The 24738-nt window shown below is 43.9% G+C and overlaps 1 protein-coding gene across 1 annotated transcript in view; it reads left to right on the forward strand.

The window, feature by feature from the left end:
- The first annotated feature begins 759 nt into the window (after positions 1–759).
- LOC139385679 (latent-transforming growth factor beta-binding protein 4-like) overlaps positions 760–24738 on the forward strand; it is a 66991-nt gene continuing 43012 nt past the window's right edge. Inside the window, exons 1-3 of the mRNA XM_071130946.1 lie at positions 760–1023; positions 10151–10365; positions 17433–17645. Coding sequence (XP_070987047.1) covers positions 875–1023; positions 10151–10365; positions 17433–17645 — 577 coding nt within the window. The 5' untranslated portion in view covers positions 760–874. The remainder of the gene's footprint in view (positions 1024–10150; positions 10366–17432; positions 17646–24738) is intronic.

Here is a 24738-nt window from a genome sequence, read left to right on the forward strand (position 1 = left end):
CACCACCAAAACAGCCGCTATGTGGATGTCGCCTGAAGCCAATCTGATTGAATAGAGCCCTTCATTAGATTCAGTCCACTGTGCACTTTGAGCCTCACTTCTGGTTGGTCACATTGTGCTAGCCTTCGTGCGAAAAAGCCACGGATAAAAAGGGTTTCCGTGCACAACCCCTGACAAAAAATGTCAGTAAGCGGTGCCCATCGCTGTTGATATTCATGGAGGCGGCCAGGAGATTTGTGGTAAGCTGCTGGGCTTGGGATACACTGTTGTTGTCTGTGTCCAATGGGCCATTACAGGAGCCCTCCAGGGGGTTCGACCCGGCCACAATGGCGCCCAGCCAGGGATGATGGGAGAAACCAAGAGCCTGGGACCGGGGGTGGGGGGCCTGCATCGTGTATGCATGAATACCCCCTCCCTGTATCCAGGACCATGGCTCTCACCCTCCTCTCCTCTTTTTTTCATTCTTAGTTCATTTCAGGGGAGTGAAATCTTGACCGTTCCACCATTGGCTGTTTTTCCTGTTTAAGTCCACATTTACAGTCCACATTAAGCTGTTTGTCCTACTGAGTTTTTATTGAGATAGTAAAATGTGCCGCACAAAGTGGTCGAAGCAGTTATCCTCTTACGGTTGAGTTTCTGCTCTAGCATCTTAGCCCTCTCAACCACAGTCCACTGTTCTGGTTTTATGAACCTTCTCCTCTCTCTCCCCCTACTTGAAGCAAGATGCCTTCCACGTTGCCACAACGGAGCCGTGTGCAGGCAGCCCAACATCTGTGAATGCCGAACGGGCTTCTACGGGGCCCGCTGTGAGTTTGCAAGCGTGACCTATGGCCTCGTAGGCCTACCCTGGGCCTTCCTGCGCCCCACCAGCCACATGGTCATCACCACCACCGCCCTTTCACCAACCACCACCCTCTCACCAACCACCGTCATCCCCAACACCACCCCAGTGCCCACTGAGACCACAGCTGCATGGAGGACAGAGGGGACACCAGTCAGCACTGTGCGCTGGAAACCTCTTACGTGAGTTTTTGACTTCTGTTTGCTGTGCACTGCCTTGATTTACTGCATCACCAGCTTGTGTCATTTAGTCCCTTCTCTGCTCCTCCATTTCCTCTTCCTCCTCTCAGTTTGCTGGCTTTGATGTGCCAGTCTCCAGTCAGAGGCCTGGGTTAGCCCAGCATGTGGGCCACAGGTGCAGAGTCAGAGTGTCTGTAGCGCTTAGTTTGGTCCAGCTGATGCAGTGCAGGTGTTGGGATCAGGGCACCTTGCCAAATGGTAGAAAGGGTTGGCTCAGTGCCAGCCTAGGGGTAAAGATAGAGTACAGTATAAAATATAAGACTTATGACAATATTTTGCGGCCTCAACTGATAAAGAGGTAACCCTTAAATTTGTGGAATGTGAAAGAAAGCTTCTATTAAAATTGACTGTGGAGTGAAGTTACCTAGGATAGTCAGCAGGTGGAACTGTTCTGCAAATAAAATCTACTGTAAATAATAGTGGAACTAATACTGTACTGCAAATGGAGCCAGTGTGTGTGTATGTGCGTGTGTTCTTGTTCATAGTAAAGAGATGTGGTTTTTACAAGGGGTCCTAGGATTTTATTTTCAAAACCGTTAATTATGCAGACAATGGTCAGAGTGAGTCATGTAAAGAGACCAAACAGCCCTTGAAGTCATGCAAGATGATTACCTGTGAAAATAATATACTGTATATTTATGCTCTGAAATGAAAGAAAGCTTTTAGTCTCCGTAAGTCTTTTGCCAAAATGTGAAAGTTGTTGGTGGACGACTGCTGTTGGAAACTTTTAATGTTCATCATTCATATAATAGTTCAAGGGTTCTTCACCTTTTTCAGCCTGGGACCCAAATAAGACATTCTGTTTTCCTGGGACCATGCTCATAAAAACATGCACCCTTTTGGGTCGCGAACCCATAGTTTAAGAAAGGCTGCAATAGTTATTAATGTTATTCTCTTCGTACTGCCTCGTGTAGTGATTCAGCATACCTTGCAAGACATGTAGTGCTAGGGAGAACTTTATAGCGTTAACACTAACTGTACTGAAGCCAGTCACTTACAGTCTAGCTGTTTCCTATAGTTGAGGAACATTTCCCCTAGCTGCGTACAGGCTGTCTCCAATGAGGACTAATGAAGACAACAGAGTTTCCCTTTACAACCCCCAGCAGCCACTGCTACTCATTCACAAAAGCCGCAAAAACACTGTCTGCAAAAGAGAGATCCACTGGAGGGCCTGAGGCGTCCAGCTCTGTGGGAATTTGGACCGAATCACCGTAATCGTTTCTGATGATGTTGATGGTGAAATTGTATGTTGTTGCAGTGGCGACCTCAGCATAGTTTTTTTCTTTAAAAAAAAACATTTTTACACGAAGTCTGTTGACATTTACAACATAATAAATGTCTTTGTGACTACTACTTGATTTTGTGTCTTCTATTGTTGTGGCAAACCAAAGTTAGAGCATCACCGCCCTATGTCACATGCATCACTACAAACAAAGCAGTCTTTCAAAAAGATTTAAGGGAGCGTTGTTTCATTTGAACCTTGTGTCTGCGTACAATAAAACCATGTCTTCTGGAGATGAAAAAAACACAGTGGAGAAGTTAAGCCCAGCAGTGATTTAATGTGTCTTGGAAAGGACAGAGCGTTTTCTCTCGTCTTTTGGCTCTGCTCCTCGTCTCATTCCTGAGTTCACATTTCACTAACCCTGCTTCCTCATCCATGTAAACAGTTTGATCTCTGCAGGCTTCAACACCACCGTATGTTGGATTTAAACTAATCACGTCTCTGTGGCTTTGTCCCAAATGGCACCCTATTCCCTGTGTAGTGCACTACCTTTGACCACAGCCCTATGGCCCCTGGTCAAAAGTAGTACACTACATAGGGAGCCATTTTGGGACGCAGACCATGTGGGGGCATTAGTACACTGCTTTGACTCGAACCATGGAATGGGAGCACGTTTGTGTTTACTGTGAACCAAAGCAGTCTGATAATGTACAGTATGTATGCATTACTATGGCCATTCTACAGGATTACATGTAATCTGCTACAATGTGCTGCTGTCGGTCAGAGGTACAACCACTCTCCATTGACCATCTATCTCTGTTTGCTGTCCAGTCTAAGTCAAGTTAAATGCCTCAGACCACCAGGCCGGCTCCCTGTCATCACACACGGACACGCGTACACACTCATCTAGGTTTAGTCTGGTCCCGAGACAGTTAGACATAAGTCCTATTTCTTCTTAGAGTATGACCCCAGTGCCTCTGCATAGTTTGACTTCTCCTTATCTCTATTCTCTTGTCTCTTAATGATTCTGCCCAGCAACAACACCCTTGGATCAGGTTATTAGATTGACTTTTAGCGACGTGTCCAAATAGTTTCACAATGTTTTTAGGTAAACAAATTCACTGTCCAAAGCTTTTAAACCTCTTATGGTGGCACGTTGCTCCAACTTGGTTTCAAGTTACTCTGAGTGGATTTAGGCAAGCTTTTTGGAACACTCTTAAAGGGGATCCTACTCCAACGATTCTCATTGTTTTTCACTCAACGATGCTAATGCTAAACTGTAACTAAGTAAATATCTTGGGTCACTGATTCACCAGGTCCGTGGTACTCAAAAGAAGGTAAATGCATAATGTAGTGTAGGTGAATACTCCTAACAGGCCCATGCAGTGCTGTACTCGTGGCTCGGACACAGATGGACTCTGTGTAAGATCACCCTGTCTGCAGGCACAGTGCACTCTCTCAGAATTCCCCAGAATGATATAGGCATCTGAAATGATGCCGAACCGCGAGCTGTCAAAAAAAAAAGTGCTGTAACCTGGGGACGGCATTGCGCAAGACATGAGTGGTGTGTTAAGTAAACAGTGATCGCATCAAAACATGGGGATTTGGTGGATATCTTTATTAAGTAAACATGGGAGGAGAATGTATTAACTTGGTATGGTGGAGCCTGTAACAGACTGAGGTCTGTCACCCCAATTATGATTTCCCAGGCTTGAATGAACTGGCCTACCATTTGTTTGGTTTTCATTCACCACACTCCTCCCTGTAATGAAGAACACTGGCTTTATCCCTACTCCCACTATGCACCTCCACTGCAGCTGTTTGATGTTGGATGTTTGTTTCAAGTTCTGTCCCCCCCCCCCCCACACACACACACACAAGTTATGGTCGGTCAAGTGCAGGTCAGGACTACATGTTCAGCTGGGGTATATCGAAATGATGCTATCACCAAAACATTTCCAACTTCAACGTTCAAGTGTCTCTACTACAAGAGATTCTTACATGGCTGACCAAACTGTCTCTCTTCACCAGAGAGGTTCATGACACGCAGGTTAAAATACGAAAACCAACTGTGAACCAACTATATTCATTTGGGGACAGGTCAAAACACACATGAAACATTCAAATTCTATTTTAGCGCATGGCTACGTAGACTCCCGCAAGCAGTTTGGAGGAAATGATTGAATAACATGTGTAAATTGATTTTGCAACACTCGCACATGCAACGCAAGTGGTTTGTTCAGCATGTTAGTGATTCACTTAGTTTTTTATTTGTATTTCCACAAGGGACGTATAATCTATCGGTTCACTGGAGTTTGTCAAACTAGGCTTCAATGCTGTTATTCATTTTACAGAACCCAATGTTTTTCAAAGGTCAGCACTTGAGATAGTAGAGAGTAGTCTTGGGCCGTATACCATATATATTGTATACCGGGGTATTTGGAAATAGCCACAGGATGGTTTTTCCATCCTGTGACTTTTTTTCTTTGAAGTTTTTCAATAAATTGTCATATTTGTATCTAATTTTTCAGTAAATACCTGCAGACAACTTGTTCAATACGTTAGGAGGTAAAGCAGATTGCGCTCCTCATTTCACCTGTTACATTATTTTACATTCGGAGGGTCTGCTGTCCGGACCTCTGGCAGTCTCTATGGGGGTGCCACAGGGTTCAATTCTTGGACCGACTCTCTTCTCTGTATACATCAATGAGGTCGCTCTTGCTGCTGGTGAGTCTCTGATCCACCTCTACGCAGACGACACCATTCTGTATACTTCCGGCCCTTCTTTGGACACTGTGTTAACAACCCTCCAGGCAAACTTCAATGCCATACAACTCTCCTTCCGTGGCCTCCAATTGCTCTTAAATACAAGTAAAACTAAATGCATGCTCTTCAACCGATCGCTACCTGCACCTACCCGCCTGTCCAACATCACTACTCTGGACGGCTCTGACTTAGAATACGTGGACAACTACAAATACTTAGGTGTCTGGTTAGACTGTAAACTCTCCTTCCAGACCCATATCAAACATCTCCAATCCAAAGTTAAATCTAGAATTGGCTTCCTATTTCGCAACAAAGCATCCTTCACTCATGCTGCCAAACATACCCTTTTAAAACTGACCATCCTACCAATCCTCGACTTTGGCGATGTCATTTACAAAATAGCCTCCAATACCCTACTCAACAAATTGGATGCAGTCTATCACAGTGCAATCCGTTTTGTCACCAAAGCCCCATACACTACCCACCACTGCGACCTGTACGCTCTCGTTGGCTGGCCATCGCTTCATACTCGTTGCCAAACCCACTGGCTCCATGTCATCTACAAGACCCTGCTAGGTAGTCCCCCCTTATCTCAGCTCGCTGGTCACCATAGCATCTCCCACCTGTAGCACACGCTCCAGCAGGTATATCTCTCTAGTCACCCCCAAAACCAATTATTTCTTTGGCCGCCTCTCCTTACAGTTCTCTGCTGCCAATGACTGGAACCAACTACAAAAATCTCTGAAACTGGAAACACTTATCTCCCTCACTAGCTTTAAGCACCAACTGTCAGAGCAGCTCACAGATTACTGCACCTGTACATAGCCCACCTATAATTTAGCCCAAACAACTACCTCTTTCCCAACTGTATTTAATTAATTTATTTATTTTGCTCCTTTGCACCCCATTATTTGTATTTCTACTTCTAATTCTAACTACCATTCCAGTGTTTTACTTGCTATATGGTATTTACTTTCCCACCATGGCCTTTTTTGCCTTTACCTCCCTTCTCACCTCATTTGCTCACATTGTATATAGACTTGTTTATACTGTATTATTGACTGTATGTTTGTTTTACTCCATGTGTAACTCTGTCGTTGTATCTGTCGAACTGCTTTGCTTTATCTTGGCCAGGTCGCAATTGTAAATGAGAACTTGTTCTCAACTTGCCTACCTGGTTAAACAAAGGTAAAATAAATAAAATAAACATTGAGGCTGACCGTAGTTGCCCAGAACAGTTGAACCAGTTGTCTATTTGGTTTAACTTGCTAATTAGCTAAGTAAGTGGCTGAATTAATAAGGAGACGGGGCATCATATAGTGTTAGCTTTCTGCCGTGTTTGAGAAGTCAAAGCTCTTTGGATGAGTTAGCCATGGCTGCTGTACAGATATCTTGATTTCCTAGAGTTGTTCCCCCCCCCCCCTTCTCCTCGTCCCCTCAATCTGCTCCTCCCCCATGTTCTCTGAGCAGAGCAGGCATGTCGTTGCCCTACTGTCACGTTGTGTAATGATAGAAGACAGTCACAGGAATACAAAAATAGGGGCTTTTATTTCTCTACCCAAAATAGCGTACATCATAAATAATGACGGGGAAGAATCCCAAAACGTGTGTATGTACAGTTGAAGACGGAAGTTTACATACTCCTTAGCCAAATACATTTAAACTCAGTTTTTTGTGTGTGTTTTCTTTTACAATTCCTGACATTTAATCCTAGTAAAAATTCTCTGTTTTAGGTCAGTTAGGATCACCACTTTCTTTTAAGAACGTGAACTGTCAGAATAATAGTAGAGAGAATTATTTATTTCAGCTTTTATTTATTTCATTACATTCCCAGTGAGTCAGAAGTTTACATACACTCAATTAGTATTTGGCAGCGTTGCCTTTAAATTGTTTAACTTGAGTCAAACGTTTCAGTAGCCTTCCACAAGCTTCCCACAACAAGTTGGGTGAATTTTGGACCATTCCTGCTGACAGAGCTGGTATAACTGAGTCAGGTTTGTAGGCCTCCTTGCTCGCACACACTTTTTCAGTTCTGCCCACAAATGTTCTATATGATTGAGGTCAGGGCTTTGTGATGGCCACTCCAATACCTTGATTTTGTTGTCCTTAAGCCATTTTGCCATAACTTTGGAAGTATGCTTGGGGTCATTGTCCATTTGGAAGACCCATTTGCGACCAAGCTTTAACTTAACTGATGTCTTGAGATGTTGCTTCAATATATCCACATAATTTTGTTATTAGTCTGTTATTTTATGGTGGTTTTAAGGTTATGTCGATATAGAACTCGTTTTATTGTGGATATAGATACAGTCGGGCAAAAAAGTATTTAGTCAGCCACCAATTGTGCAAGTTCTCCCACTTAAGTTTTAGTTCTCCCATTTGCAAATACATTCATCAAAAATCCTACAATGTGATTTTCTGGATTTTTTTTCTCATTTTGTCTGTCATAGTTGAAGTGTACCTATGATGAAAATTACAGGTCTCTCTCATCTTTTTAAGTGGGAGAACTTGCACAATTGGTGGCTGACTAAATACCTTTTTGCCCCGCTGTACACATGCTAATCAGAGGAAATGGGAACCAGGTGTGTGTAATGATACAAGACAGTCCGGGGTTGGTGGTAATGAATCCAGTTCAGTGACACCTAGAAGGCTGGTAACGTAGACCTCCGAAGCTGGTGAACGGAATGAGCAGCAGTCCTGGGGGAATCCATGACACCTACTGACTACATACTCCACACAGACACAGTTTGTACACATGCTGCTCCAGTGTTGTTCTTTCAGACAAGCATGCATCAAAACCTTGTTCATTAGCACAATGTCTCTCGTTCACATTTGCTTATAAATTACCAAACTCACCAAAAATGACTTTTGGTAGCTACTTCCTATATTCAGTACCAGTCGAACATTTGGATACACCTACTCATTCCAAGTTTTTTCTTTATTTTTTACTTTTTTCTACCATGTGTATTAATAGTGATATCAAAACTATGAAATAACACATGGAATCATGTAGTAACCAAAAAAGTGTTAAACAAATCAAAATATATTTTATATTTGAGATTCTTCAAAGTAGCCATCCTTTGCCTTGACAGCTTTGCACACTCTTGGCATTCTCTCAACCAGCTTCATGAGATAGTAACATGGAATGCATTTCAATTAACAGGTGTGCCTTGTTAAAAGTTCATTTGTGTAATTTCTTTCATTCTTAATGCTTTTGAACCAAACAGTTGTGTTGTGACAAGGTAGGGGTGGTATACAGAAGATAACCCTATTTGGTAAAAGGCAAAGTCCATATTATGGCAAGAACAGAGAAATGACAGTCCATCATTACTTTAGACATGAAGGTCAGTCAATCTGGAACATTTCAAGAACTTTTAAACTTCAAGTGCAGTCGCAAAAACCATCAAGCGCTATGATGAAACTGGCTCTCATGAGGACCACCACAGGAAAGGAAGACCCAGAGTTACCTCTGCTGCAGAGGATATGTTCATTAGAGTTACCAGCCTCTGAAATTGCAGCCCAAATAAATGCTTCACAGAGTTCAAGTAACACATCTCAACATCAACTGTTCAGAGGAGACTGTGTGAATCAGGGGCCAAAAAACACGAGCAATGGACATTAGGCCGGTGGAAATATGTCCTTTGGTCTGCTGAATCCTCTGTGAGGCACAGAGTAGGTAAACGGATGATCTCCGCATGTGTGGTTCCCACCGCGAAGCATGGAGGCGGAGGTGTGATGGTGGGGGGGGTGATTTGCTGGTGACACTGTCTGTGATTTATTTAGAATTCAAGACACACTTAACCAGCATGGCTACCACAGCGTTCTGCAGCGATATGCAGATCATTAGTTTTTTTAACAAGACAATGACCCAACACACCTCCAGGCTGTGTAAGGGCTATTTGACAGAGAGTGATGGAGTGCTGCTTCAGATGACCTGGCCTGCACGATCACCCGACCTCAACCCAATTTAAATGGTTTGGGATGAGTTGGACCGCAAAGTAAGGGAAAAGCAGCCAACAAGTGCTCAGCATATTTTGGAACTCTTTCAAGACTGTTGGAAAAGCATTCCAGGTGAAGCTGGTTGAGAGAATTCCAAGAGTGTGCAAAGCTGCCATCAAGGTAAAGGGTGGCTGCTTTGAAGAATCTCATTTATAAATTATGTTTTGATTGGTTTACCACTTTTTAGGTTACTAAACTCAGCAAAAAAAGAAAGCCCTTTTTCCGGACCTTGTCTTTCAAAGATAATTAGTAAAAATTTCTGTTAGTCACATGTCTGTGGAACTTGTTCAGTTTATGTCTCAGTTGTTGAATCTTGGTATGTTCCTACAAATATTTACACATGTTAAGTTTGCTGAAAATAAACGCAGTTGACAGTGAGATGACGTTAATTGTTTTGCTGAGTTTACACGATTCCTTTACGTGTTATTTCATAGTTGTGATGTCTTCACTATTGTCCTACAATGTATAACCCCCTTGTGTACTAAACCAGTAATACCGTAAATCCCGGGATGTAAGTACTCGGCTTAGTCAGTGTGTCTGCCCCATCAAGCTGATAAACTGATAACTGTGTATAATTTTTACAATTTTAAATAACATGGATGAACATCTCATGGGATTTCTTTCATTTCTTGGCAGATGCTGTAGGAGAGTTGATGCTGATCAAATAAGTATCTAATTGAATGAACAGGCTATTGTTGCTTGCTTAATACACTACAATAGTGTATCTGATGTACCCCCATGTAATAATACAGTGAGTAAATCTTTAGGCCAAGGATTTTAGCTGGCTGCCAATCTACTGTAATGCATTTCTGTCAGTAGTAACAGACGCACAGCACACACTCTTAGTTACCATACTTGTTGACGTTCTCTGTAGTCTCCCGTGTCCAGTCTGAAGTAGGCCCAGTCTGCTGACTGTCTGTTCTGTCTCCTGTCCAATCTGAAGTAGGCCCTTCTGCTTGCTGACTGTCTGTTCTGTCTCCTGTCCAGTCTGCAGGAGGCCCAGTCTGTTGACTGTCTGTTCTGTCTCCTGTCCAGTCTGAAGGAGGCCCAGTCTGTTGACTGTCTGTTGTGTCCCCTGTTCAGTCTGCAGGAGGCTCAGTCAGTGCTGCTAAAGAAGGCATTGGCCCGTGGGGGCCGAGGCGACAAGATGACCTCCATCCTGATGAAACACATTGAGACAGAGCGGAAGAAGCTTCAATCAGCCTCACCGTCAGACCTACAGGACACCCGGACCACCAGTGTCAAGAGCTTCCACACCCAGAAGGGCCAGTACACCATCCACGTGAGCCCGCCTGCAGGTGAGTACAGACAGGCCCTTCACTTAGACTCCCAGCCTCTCTTACTTTGACCACACTATGTGCTGATAACGTAGGTTGTTGTGATGAGTAATATGATAATGGTCAAGGCAGCAAATGATCAGTTATCATATTGTGTCAGGTTCCTGCTTGTTGTGATTAACAGGGTGTTGATATGGAATGCTTTGCTCCCAGTGGACTGGTGGTGACAAAGTCATGCGTTTTAGAATGGATATCGTGTTGGTACACCTATGAACATAGCATGGAAGTTTCCATGAAAACTTACCACATCATAAACAAAACACCCTGATGTTATTTGAATGATTGAGCCCATTTCCTAGTTGTTTACACTTAGGGAATGGGATAAGGTTATCGGTGAGTAGATGCAAGTTTCAGACCTGTACGGACCCTGATAACCCGTTGTGACCAATTCCTGCCATTGTTTTCCTTGGCCCACTGGCATAGGTACAGTAATGGCCCAGATGATAGACCATGTTTAACTAATGGGATCCCCCAAATCTCCTGTCCCTATGACCTCATGGCATGTTGAAATGGCCTTCTGTGGTGGTGGATGGGAACCAACCTAATCTGAAGGGTGAAACTGGCATATTATTCATGAGGGCAGACACAATCTTCCACATCGTCTGTGGCGCCAGTGACCTATGAGATGTTCCAGTCCCTTTAGCTCAGATTTGAACTACATAGTACCGGAATCTAATAGGAAAATTAAAATGACCTGGGGTTGGTGGAAAATGAAAATGACCTGTTTGCAACTGGCATTAGTTTGCCTGCCATAATATGGAGAACCATGCTTTAGTTTATGTTCTGAATGTACTTTGAGTTGTCTCATGTGGTATACATTTTTTGATGCGACACTAAGCTCTGACAACTTTACACTACTGATTTGTAGGGTAGTGTAATGGTCACTCAGTGCTATTCAAGACATGATCTCATAGCAAAATAGCACATTAGTTGCACTTACCCAACACCACAAGCAAGAGCACTATATTTCTCTCAGCATCCTGGTTTGCTTTTAGCAGTGTAAGGCCCATTCCAAATATTGTACAGTTGTGTCTATATACCACTACTACGCCCTACTCTCTTTTAATATCCAATAGGTGGCCGTCACTCGAACAGAGCATGTTGTCTCGCATGGAAAGAGAGAGTATGACTCTATATAATGCTTGATTTTCCCCTCAAAATCCAATTTAAATGTCTGCTGTAAAGCTTTAATCCAAGTTTCCAAGTCAGAGGAGTAAGGGTCAGGTTTTGCATTTTTTTCACTTTCTTTTCCAGAAGTGAGACAGTGCCTTGAACATTTAGAGTAATCTGTCATTCCACAAGAGCTCAGGGTCCTGGTCTTTTGTATCCTCTGACCTCTTTAAGTACCCAGGCACTTTGAGTTTTTTTCTCCTGCTAATATTTGTGTAAGAGGTCCTTCTCTAAATTCCTCCATCGGTTTAATAGCTTTAGTACCCCTCGCCCCCCCCTCTTCTCTTGAGTTGCAAGCAGGAGCATTGTGGATGAACAGTTGCTGTGTATGAACAAAGCCATTGTAAGCACAAGAGAGAGAATTCATTCCCCCTCCCTTTGCAATCCCCTATAGGCTAAGATTTGACCGGGCCATAGACCAATGAAGTGATCTTAATTTTTTTATTTTTTAAGTCACCTTTATTTAACTAGGCAAGTTAGTTAAGAACAAATTCTTATTTACAATGACACGTTTAGTCCTCCCTGTCATTTCAGTTTTCGCACCTGTCAATCACACTTGGTAATCTCACTAAAGAAACTTAATTTTAAAACTAACAAAGAATTAGCACACCCCGTTTAAGGGTCATAGGCCAAAGTCTGCTGTGTAATGTGGGCAGCTTTTTCCAATCGTCCAATCTCTTCATAATGTTGATCTGCTGTTTCGCCTTGAACCTGATTAAAACAAGGCTGGAGTAAAACCTTGCAAACATAAAGGCCCTCCAGGACCAACTTCGAAGGCCATTGCCAAAGGCCACCATCGCTCACGCAGATGTATACACACTCAACCTAAAAATTTAAGAAATGGAATCATTTATCTGAGCAAACCAGAAACCTTTCAATATATAACTTCAAACAATACTTTAAAAGCATTTAAATATAATACATAGGAAAGTTGTACTGGACTATGGTAGGTGAAGAATCAATCTATCTTTTTAGACTGTTAGAATATTTAACTGGTCAATATGTCAGTGTATTATTTGTTTGTAACCGTGTGTTTATATGTGAAAATGTAATTGTGCTTTAATGTTTAAGGACTCTTGGAAGATTAGTCCAAAAGAGGACTAAAATAAATCCTAATAAAATCAAACCTCCATGAAGATAAACCACACACACACACACACTCCTGTTGTACATGGAGCAGAGCTTCCTGTTTCGTAATTGGAATAATAGTCCTATCTGTAGAAAATGTGTGTGTGTGTGTGTGTGTGTGTGTGTGTTTGAGTAGGACTGGACTGGTCTGGACAACTGGCAGAGCGATTGAGTGCACTGAGACAGAGACTCGGGCTGCACTAAACGTCCTGCACGGTGAAACGTTGCGTTCGGATTCGTACAATTTACTGGCTATTTAACAGCTTTTTGCTACAGTACCAGACAAAAGTTTGGACGCACCTATTCATTCAAGGGTTTTTCTTTATTTTTTACTATTTTATACATTGTAGAATAATAGTGAAGACATCAAAACTATGAAATAACACATATGGAATCATGTAGTAACCAAAAAAGTGTTAAACGAAGCAAAATATATTTGAGATTTGAGATTCTTCAAAGTAGCCACCCTTTGCCTTGATGACAGCTTAGCACACTCTTGGCATTCTCTCGACCAGCTTCATGAGATAGTCACCTGGAATGAATTTCAATTAACAGGTGTGTCTTGTAAAAAGATAATTTGTGTAATTTCTTAACCTTCTTAATGCATTTGAGACAATCAGTTGTGGCAAGATAGGGTTGGTATACAGAAGATAGCCCTATTTGGTAAAAGACCAAGTCCATATTCGTCGCCAGACCCACTGGCTCCAGGTCATCTACAAGTCCATGCTAGGTAAAGCCTTATCACAGTTCACTGGTCACGATGGCAACACCCACCCGTAGCACGCGCTCCAGCAGGTGTATCTCACTGATCATCCCTAAAGCCAACACCTCGTTTGGCCACCTTTCCTTCCAGTTCTCTGCTGCCTGTGACTGGAACGAATTGCAAAAATCGTTGAAGTTGGAGACTTTTATCTCCCTCACCAACTTTAAACATCTGCTATCTGAGCAGCTAACCGATCGCTGCAGCTGTACATAGTCCATCGGTAAATAGCCCACCCAATTGACCTACCTCATCCCCATACTGTTTTTATTTATTTACTTCTCTGCTCTTTTGCACACCAGCATCTCTACCTGCACATGACCATCTGACCATTTATCACTCCAGTGTTAATCTGCTAAATTGTAATTGTTCGCCTACCTCCTCATGCCTTTTGCACACAATGTATATAGACTCTTTTTTTTTCTTTCTTTTTCTACTGTGTTATTGACTTGTTTATTGTTTACTCCATGTGTAACTCTGTGTTGTTGTCTGTTCACACTGCTATGCTTTATCTTGGCCAGGTCGCAGTTGTAAATGAGAACTTTACTACTAGCCTACCTGGTTAAATAAAGGTGAAATAAAAAATAAAAAAAATGTAAAAATATTATGGCAAGAACAGCTCAAATAAGCAAAGAGAAATGACAGTCCATTATTACTTTTAAGACATGAAGGTCAGTCAATCCGAAAAATGTAAAGAACTTTGAAAGTCGCAAAAAACATAAATCGCTATGATGAAACTGGCTCTCATGAGGACCGCCACAGGAAAGGAAGACCCAGAGTTACCTCTGCTGCAGAGGATATGTTCATTAGAGTTACCAGCCTCTGAAATTGCAGCCCAAATAAATGCTTCACAGAGTTCAAGTAACACATCTCAACATCAACTGTTCAGAGGAGACTGTGTGAATCAGGCCTTCATGGTCAAATTGTTGCAAAAAAAACACTACTAAAGGACTCCAATTAGAAGAAGAAGAGACTTGCTTGTGCCAAGAAACACGAGCAATTAACATTAGACCGGTGGAAATCTGTCTTTTGGTCTGTTCAGTCCAAATGTGAGATTTTTGGTTCCAACCGCCATGTCTTTGTGAGAGACAGAGTAGGTGAACGGATGATCTCTGCATGTGTGGTTACCATCGTGAATCATGGATGAGGAGGTGTGATCGTGTGTGGGTGCATTGCTGGTAACACTGTCAGTGTTTTATTTAGAATTCAAGGCACACTTAACCAGCATGGCTACCATAGCATTCTGCTGCGAAACGCCATCCCATCTGGTTTGGACAATGACCCAAAACACACCTCTAGGCTGTGTAAGGGCGATTTGATCAAGAAGGAGAGTGGTTGAGTGCTGCATCAGATGACTTAGCCTCCGCAATCACCTGACCTCAACCCAATTGAGATGGTTTGGGATAAGGAAAAGCAGCCAACAAGTGCTCAGCATATGTTGAAACTCCTTTAAGACTGTTGGAAAAGCATTCCAGGTGAAGTTGGTTGAGAGAATTCCAAGAGTCTGCAAAGCTGTCATCAAGGCAAAAAGTGGCTACTTTGAAGAATCTAAAATCCAAAATATATTTTGAATTGTTTAACACTTTTTTTTGTTTACTACTTGATTCCATATGTGTAATTTCATAGTTTTGATGTCCACTATTATTCTACAATGTAGAAAATAGTCAAAATAAAGAAAAACCCTTGAATGAGTAGGTGTGTCCAAACTTTTGACTGGTACTGTATAGCTAGAAAATACCAACCCTGGAGCATTTTTATGGCAGTATTTGAAAGGTTATAAGTGAATGCTAATTGGACTACAGTTTTTCCACTGGCTAATATCCCTAATAAAACACTCAAAAAGGAGGCAAAACAATCTGCTGTGACCTCATTGACCCGTACTAGAAAACATTGTGAACACCTGTCCTGAGCAGACACCAATACCTCCTCCTCCTCCCCCAGCAAGACAGGAACCCACAGTCCAGACCCAGACAGCTCGTCCCAGCAGTAGCATGGTAATTTACTGTGTGTCCTAGCCTATACCAAGGCCCTCCCCTCTCTCTCTCTTTCTGGCAGTGTATCCCACCTCCCAGCCTCCAAGTCCTGGCCCAGAATGACGCACCACCTTGAGCTACAGGTGTGGATCAGATCAGTGGTGCAGTGCCTCCACAGGTGGTTCAGACACTTCATATAAGGGATGACCACAGTTTCAGTGTTCCTGTAGTTTGTTTTATAGCAGACGCTCTTATCCAGAGCGACATACAGGAGCAATTAGGGTAAAGTGCCTTGCTCAAGGTCACGTCGACACAATCTCAAGGATTCAAATCAGCAACCTTTCAGTTACTGGCCCAACCCTCTAACCACTAGGCTACCAGTTCTATCTGGGTTCTAGTTTGGTCCATTCCCATGAGCTATATTACATCATTCTCCCAGATTTGTTGAAGACCCGTATAAGCTTCAAGTCAAACATAATTATTTCAGTACTTAACCTTACCAAGAATTTGATGTGGCCTAGGTCCTTGGTGAAGTGGACTGGCGCGTGCCTCGCTCGCTGTCCTCACAGGTCTTCCAGGTTTTATACTGATGTAGTAATACTGGTGAAACTGGAGATATGGTCTGTAATGGGGCACCTGTGTTTGAGCCCAGTCCAACGCAGCTGTTGGTCTTCCAAACTCGACAAGGAATTTCTGCTTAGCTTTGTTTCAGGGTTAATCATAAGTGAACATAAAGAACACGTCATGTTTGTAAATCTAACGACCATACAGTTTTAGCTAATAACTTTTTGACATTACAATGAATTTCTTTGTCAATTGGTTTTATATTTTCCATTCTTTACCATTCCTTTCCTAGCTAAATAATGAGGTGTTTCCATCAAGCTCCTTTTTTTCCGGGGTTTATATTCCGGGGTTTATATTCATGAATGACCATAAAAGGATTCTATAACATTTGTCTCCTATAGTTTTCTCAGGTAGTGAAAGTGATGTGATTTCACCCTAGATGGCCTACAGGTCCAAGTGCTTAGAGTGCTTAGAGAGTAAGAGTGATGTGAGCCAGTGCAACGTGGATGCAACGTGGATGCAACGTGGATGGCACGTTGCTCAGGCATGAGCTGGCTCGGTAAGGCAACAGGTTTAATGCACATTGTGTAAGTCACAGAAGAGCCTGTGGGGCTTGTGAAATGACATCTCAGAAAATGCGTAGCGAAAGGAAAATAATTTCCCTCCTCTTCCCCCCTGCCTTATGAGCAGAGAGAGAGAGAGATGACTCACCACCACAGTTTACAATGCCAGCGAGGACCTGAAACTCAAACCTTGCCTCACCCCCCCCCCCACCCCACCCCGCCCTCCTTGTGGTCTCTTCCTCAGATGACAGGACGGTCCATGTTATGAAACTAGAGGGGGGAGTGGGGAGTATAAGGAAAAGGGGGGGAAACAAAACAGATTACAGTTACAGCATAACGGCAGGGCACAGAGACATGGTTAGGGGCTGCAGTGGAGAGTTAACAGTACAGGGTGATAGATTGGATCCCTTATAAACATTGTGTTTGGAGGCTCGACCAGAGCATTCTCGCTATACTGCTTCCAATTAAGTGGACAGGCACTAAGAAAAGTTTTTTTTAAACACACTTGTGCGGGTGCTTCTCTCGTCAAGGTTCCTCATTTCTTTGGTTGGTGTGTTTAGGGAAAAAAAGGAAAGGAAGCACTGGGTCTGTTCTTTTTTTCCTCTCTCTTTCTTCCTTTCCCTCCTCGTCCTGCGCCAGTTGCAAGAGAGAGTGTGATTGAACAAAGCGTAAGAGTAAGCGTGGAGTTCACTGGCCTTCTCTCACATCTCTTCCTGCCGTTACGCGGCAGCTCTTCTTCCTGGACCTCTGTGGTGCCTCTTCTCCGTGGGATGCATCGGCAGTAATCGGACGGCACCATGCTCCAGCTCAGACCCAGGTTCAGGCTCCTACCGCTGCTCTACCTCTGCTTCGTCTTCTTCCCCCTTCCAGCCAGAAACCAGACCGCCGGCCACCGAGGAGGAACGGCAGCAGGGGCAGGAAGGAGAGGAGCTGAGCGCATCAAGGTGCTCTTCACCCCGACCGTCTGCAAGGTGCGCTGCACCCAGGGACGCTGCACCAACTTCTGCGAGCAGGGCAATGTGACCGCCCTCTACATCAGTGAACAGGGGGACCGGGCTGCGCTGGGACCGGGCTTCAGAGTCTGTAAGTTTCTTACCTTATCTCATTTCTTACCTCAGTTTACCATCTCTCTCTGTAAGCGTGCAGTATATTGTAGTCTCTCCTAGCCATAATTAGCCAGAGGAGTCACTGAGACCTCCCACTCTGGGGTCCAGACAGAGTGACATTAGGGGTAAGCCACTGGGACTGATGAGCTGGAGGTGTGGTTGTAGCATCACTGTGGTTTTTAGGTCGGTGGTGGAGACCAGTTTTGGAGAATGGTATGGGTTAGACCTTAAATGGACAGGTTGGAGGGATGAGAGAGTAGCCCCTTGGCTCTGCTGGCCTCCTTTACAGGTATTCACACCGTCTTGAGAGGTGACCATCCAGACATGTGCATACAGTGTATATTTACCAAGGCTCAGAGCCCATCCTTACATGAGATCCACCTCAAATAGTGTGTGTGTGTGCGAGACAAACAGAAAGATTGTCTCCCTTCCAGCACCTTGAAGAATGTATGACCAAACATCAGGGTTAATGTACTCTTTGATGGATCCATTCTACGTGCCAGGGAATCTCTGTCTCCTCTCAGACTGTGTTTGTTTGTGTGTGATCTTATGACAGTGAATAATTAGTTCTTTGCATGTTCTTTGCATGTATTCTGTCTGTTGACATATTAATAGTGTTGCCATCTGCATGGGCGAGACAGACAGAGGGGTATCCACTATCTGGTCTCAGACCATCCATGAAACATTATGACTTGTTTTCTTTAATGAGAATGGTCCATATTTCCATAGAAATTACACTGAACAAATATATAAATGCAACATGCAGCAATTGAAAGATTTGACTGCGGTCCAGTTCATATATGGAAATCAGTCAATTTAAATAAATTCATTAGGCCCTAATCTATAGATTTTACATGACTGGGAAAACAGATATGCAACTGTTGGTCACAGATACCTTAAAAAAAGGTAGGGGAGGGCCTCCCGGGTGGCGCAGTGGTTAAGGGCGCTGTACTGCAGCGCCAGCTGTGCCATCAGAGACCCTGGGTTTGCGCCCAGGCGCTGTCGTAATCGGCCGCGACCGGGAGGTCCGTGGGGCGACGCACAATTGGCCTAGCGTCGCCCGGGTTAGGGAGGGCTTGGTCGGTAGGGGTATCCTTGTCTCATCACGCACCAGCGACTCCTGTGGCAGGCTGGGCGCAGTGTGCGCTAACCAAGGTGGCCAGGTGCACAGTGTTTCCTCCGACGCATTGGTGCGGCTGGCTTCCGGGTTGGATGTGCGCTGTGTTAAGAAGCAGTGCGGCTTGGTTGGGTTGTGTATCGGAGGACGCATGACTTTCAACCTTCGTCTCTCCCGAGCCTGTACGGGAGTTGTAGCGATGAGACAAGATAGTAGCTACTACAACAATTGGATACCATAAAATTGTGGAGAAAAAGGGGTAAAATTCAAAAAAAAAAAAAGCTAGGGGTGTGGACCAAAAAAACAGTCAGTATTTGGTGTGACCACCATTTTCCTAATGCAGCGCGACACATCTCTTTTGCATAGAGTTGATCAGGCAGTTGATTGTGGCCTGTGGAATGTTGTCTCACTCCTCTTCAATAGCTGAGCGAAGTTGCTGGATATTGGTGGGAACTGGAACACGCTGTCGTACATGTCAATCCAGAGCATGTCTGGTGAGTATGCAGGCCATGGAAGAAGTGAGACATTCTCAGCTTCCAGGAATTGTGTACAGATTCTTGCGACATGGGACTGTGCATTGTCATGATGAATGGTACGATAATGGGCCTCAGGATCTTGTCACGGTATCTCTGTGTATTCAAATTGCCATTGTTAAAATGCAATTGTGTTCATTGTCTGTAGCTTATGCCTGCCCATAGCTATCCAAGTGGCTGGTTTCAGACGAGCCGCAGGTGAAGAAGCCGGATGTGGCGGTCCTGGGCTGGCGTGGCTACACTTGGTCTGAGGTTGTGAGGCCGGTTGGACGTACTGCCAAATTCTTTAGTTAGTGAAGTGCGCCTCTAGCGACCCACATTGAGACTCTGGGCAAGCCAGAGAAGACATGAAATGAAGAGTTTTGCAGGCCAGCTGGATTCAGCCGATTCTCTGTTTGTTGTTGCTGAGTGTCAAGAAGACGCACAAGCCCAGTCTCCTACTGTATATCACTGCTCTCACACTTAACCCCAAGCCCAGTCTCCTACTGTATATCACTGCCCTCAACATGCAGGTGCACAGAGGAGATATATCATGAGGTCTTAAACTACATGCAGGGTTATATTCACGCTCCGTGGCAGAAAGAAAATACAGGGGAGGAAATAAAGTGGTATCTTTACCGCCCCTCCCCCTTCTCTCTCACTATCTCTCTTTATCTCTTTATCTCTCTCTCTCACCATCCCTCTCTCATCATCTCTCTCTCTCTCTCACCATCTCTCTCTCTCACCATCTCTCTCTTGCTCTTTCACCCACATCTCTCTCTCTCACCATCTCTCTCTTGCTCTTTCACCCACATCTCTCTCTCTCTCTTAGCCTCTTTATGTATTCACCCTTCCACCCAGTTTGTTGTAATCCTGCGTTAATCACTTCTGTAATTCGTGGGTGCAACTTCTTTACACACTCACTGCCTCCTAGACTGAGACGTTAAGACAGACCGACACAAGACTCCAAATCCATCCTGGGATTAAGTGGAGATTAGCTGCATTTGTTCAGTAATAAAACTACATTTCAGTGACCAGACCACGGCTGCCTCGTGTCTGACTAATCCGAGAGATTGTGTGTTTTTGTCTGCGTTTTGATACGCTGGGCCAGAATGATTGTACTTCCTCATAGTTTCTGAACAAGCCTTAGTTTTATGTTCTGAGCCAGAGTGCCTTAACCCTACACGGGGGCCTTGTAGATGTTTGATAGTTAAGATGAGAGGAGTTAGTTGCATAATGTTTGGAAATTATGGACGGACACGACTAGGGCCGTTGCATATTTTATTTTTATTGATTTGTGGAACTTTTTATTTAACTAGGTAAGTCAGTTAATTAAGAACAAATTCTTATTTACAATAACGGCCTACAAAAAGGCAAAAGGCCTCCTGCGGGGACAGGGATTTTCTATTTATTTATTTGTATTTTATTTAACTAGGAAAATCAGTTAAGAACAAATTCTTATTTACAATGACGGCCAATCTCGGCCAAACCCGAACGACGCTAAGCCAATTGTGCGCCGCCCTATGGGACTCCCAATCATGGCCAGAAGTGATGAAGCCCGGATTCGAACCAGGTACTGCAGTGACCCCTCTTGCACTGAGATGCTGTGTCTTAGACCGCTGTGCCACTCGGGATTTAAAAATAGAAAATAATTTAAAATACATTTTAAAAAGGATAGGACAAAACACACGTCACGACAAGAGAGACACCACAACACAAAGAGAGACCTAAGACGACAACATAGCATGGCATATGAAGCTAATCACAGCCACGTGTTTCTTGTGTCCATCGGTGCTGGTTTGTTGCCATCATCACATCATTTACATAACAACCTCTGGTTTAGATGGGGTGGGAATGAATGCACAAGATGGCCATGTGATGTCATGCTTAAGATGACTGCCTTGAAGATGGCTCTTGAATTACCTAGATTATATAATATCGAAGTAAACTTGGAGTCAGACGATGACATATTGTGTGGTCCTCCCACTATGTCGGGAAAGCATGAAATTTATCCGGCAACAAATGAAATAAATGAGGATGAACTTCACAGGGTGGTGAAAGTGCTCGGTGATGAGCTTGATGCTCCTTTCCGATAAATATCGAGGGTCTTATTCTGGTGACATGATGATGACGCTTGGCTGTCGTTTGACAAATAAAAATGATCTCGTTCTTTTGTCCATAATAATCTCATCATGTAGGCTATACGTGCGCTCTAGCCAACAGCGTGCAGTAGAGTAGAGTAGAGTTGAAAATGCACAGAAACTCTTAACTTTTTCTTTGTTTAAGTACTTGGGAATTTAACTGCAAAATGTATTTTTACTTGCACTATGTCATCACGTACAGCCTTTTATCTGCAAAAAGTACATTTGATGGAAACACATCTCTGGTGGGAAAATGTGCATATTGTTTTCAATGCGGATTTTAGAATACTATCATTCAAATCTGTCGCCTATTGGATGGAAACCTAGCTAATGTAAATAGCCAGGGTAGGAATTTGATTAACTGTTCAGCAGTCTTATTTATGACTTGGGGGTAGAAACTGTTCAGAAGTCTTTTGTTCCCAGACTTGGCGCGCCGGTACCGCTTGCCGTGTGGTAGCAGAGAAAACTGTCTATGACTTGTTTGGCTGGAGTCTTTGGCAATTTCTAGGGCCTTCCTCTGACACCACCTGGTATAGAGGTCCTGGATGGCAGGAAGTTTGGCCCCAGTGGTGTACTGGGCTGTACCCACTACCCTCTGTAGCGCCTTGCGGTCGAATGCCCAGCAGTTACCATACCAAGCGGTGATGCAGCCAGTTAAGATGCTCTCAATGGTGCAGTTGTAGAACTTTTTGATGATCTGAGGGCCGATGCCAAATCCTTTCAGCCTCCTGAGGTGGAAGAGTCGTTGTCGTGCCCTCTTCACAACTGTGTTGGTGTGTGTGGACCATGATAGGTCCTTTGTGATGTGGACACTGAGGAACTTGAAGCTCTCGACCCACTCTACTACAGCCCCGTGGATGTGAATGAGGGCGTGTTCGGCCCCTCCATTTCCTGTAGTCCACGATAAGCTCCTTTAACTTGCTGATGTTTAGGGAGAGGCTTTTGTCCTAGCACCACAATAGCCAGGCCTCTGACCTCCCTATAGGCTGTCTCGTCGTCGGTGATCAATCTGGCCTACTATCGTTGTGTCATTGGCAAACTTAACGATGGTCTCGGAGTCGTGCGTGCTGTAGGCATGTTTCCCAATGTAGGCCTATGTCTACAGTCAACTTTGAACATTGCGTTCATTCATAATAACCCAGACTTGGTAAGCTTTAAATAGCTGCCAACCCATTGTTTGTTTTCCCATCAACTGAGTAATGAGTAATACCCCATATCTTGTATAAACGGGCTCAGGGAAAGTCACCTCCCCTTTTGTCCGCTTACCACACGTCTGGTTTATAGGCTTGTTCCTAGACTGAATGATGTCAGCGCAAAGTCACACTTACGTACAAACAAGACCCCCCCCCCCCCCCATGCACACATACCATGTTAGTGGCCGGTAACATGTCAGGTGGGGTAGCATGAAACAGACAGACCAGGAACAATGGTCTCATTCTCCTCTAGCACCATGCATGTTAAATTAGACAGACAGTAGACAGTGCTCCACTGTACACTTGTGTAAATGACACTATTGTTTTGTCTTGCCATACTTACAGTATAGTCTCTCTTTCTCTGGTCCTATTGGCTATGACCCAGTCGATGCCCTCTATCACAGACATGTAAAAAAATGCCTGGTCAGGCAGAAGTGGCCAACAGAGCCCAAAATATATCTGTGAATATCTCGGTGCATATTTAACCTTTCAAAGAGAGACCAAACTGCTCAGCTATTCAAAGCGAGGTGCTATGGCAAAGTTGATCTGGGGTGGTTTGGGATAACTGCCATTATGATTTGTTTTATTGTTGCAGTTGGACATCGTGATCTCATGCTGATTGCCAGCTGCACTGAGGCAAACTAGATGAAACACTACAGTGAGTCTAGTTGCAAGTAAGCTTTTCATTGTACCGTGTACACTACGCTGTTGTCACAAATTACTAAGGTGGGTGGAATCAGGCGCAGAGAGCAGGTTTCAATTATTAGACAGTTTATTCTCCGGCGCACAAAACAACGGTCAACCCAACACACAGGGTGAATAATCCAAAGCAGGACCAAAATAGTCCGGAGAATAAAACTCATGAACACCACCAAATAACAGGAATACAAAAACAATCCAGCACAAAACAAGGGCGGGACAATTTACTAAATATAAGGACGCTAATTAAACTAAAATACACACAGGTGAAACTAATAAGACAAAACCAACAGACAAAGGGATCGGTAGTGGCTAGTAGGACGGTGACGACGACCACCGAGCACCGCCCGAACAGGCAGGGGAGCCAACTTCGGCGGAAGTCGTGACAGCTGTGTCCTTTGTGTATGATGAATAAACTTTGATTTGATTCCAAATTGCCAACTGCTTTGTTTGAGTCAAGTTGCATTGCTGGTATTAATTCTGCGTTCACCTGATAATTACTCTTCAGCTTTCTGCTGTAATGTATCTTCCTCGCCCACACTGAGGAGTATTCGGGGTTGACTTGCTAAGGGTACAGGCCGGGTGTGCATGAGGACATCATGGGTTAAGCATCTCTGTTCAGGATGTGGAAACTATGGCCAGCTGAACATTCCTTCTCATGCATGCAAATAGGGAGCCCAAATGGCATGTTTCTTTGAGTTGCCTCAAAACATCTCCCTGTACACACACACACACACACACACACACACACACACACACACACACACACACACACACACTTTATTATTCTTTCCAGGGAGGGCTAATCTGGTCAGCCTTGAAGTACATACAGCATCCTCCAAGGCCTAGCTGTAAAGCCTGGGGAGACAGGAAGTGATTTCACGGGGTTCCACTGGTGTCCCACCATCATTTAGACAAGTAATGTGCCTCTAAACACCAATTAAACAGCTTCTGGTGAAAATTTAAGCTCTACATGATGTGATAAACCTGTTGTTCCACACTGGCCTGAGAGAGGTACTGCATTACATGGATATGAGTGCAGTGAAAGGGAAGTGATCTTCTTTGAGAAGAGAGGGCTGACGTCGTGGGTCTCATGGAGGGCCTGAGAGGAACTGAGTAGCTGCTCACATCACTGTTTTTCATGGGAGGCACCTGCACCTTTGTCTGGTTACCCATCCACACTGCTCTGGCCAAACGCCACGCCCACTAACATTTCTTCTCCACAATGAATCAGGTTTGCTTCTGGTTGGTCCCAGAAACCGATGGGTTGGACCAGAGCTGGTCTACATGAATCAAGAATCACGTCATTTTGACATCAGCACAAACGACATCTAGGATGGTAGGTTCCGACTCATGGGTGGAGCGATTGATAGAGCAGCGGAATTAAATTCAGGATTAGTCGCCAGGC

Source organism: Oncorhynchus clarkii, chromosome 27 (genome assembly GCF_045791955.1).
Source record: "Oncorhynchus clarkii lewisi isolate Uvic-CL-2024 chromosome 27, UVic_Ocla_1.0, whole genome shotgun sequence".
Taxonomy (NCBI): Eukaryota; Metazoa; Chordata; class Actinopteri; order Salmoniformes; family Salmonidae; genus Oncorhynchus; species Oncorhynchus clarkii.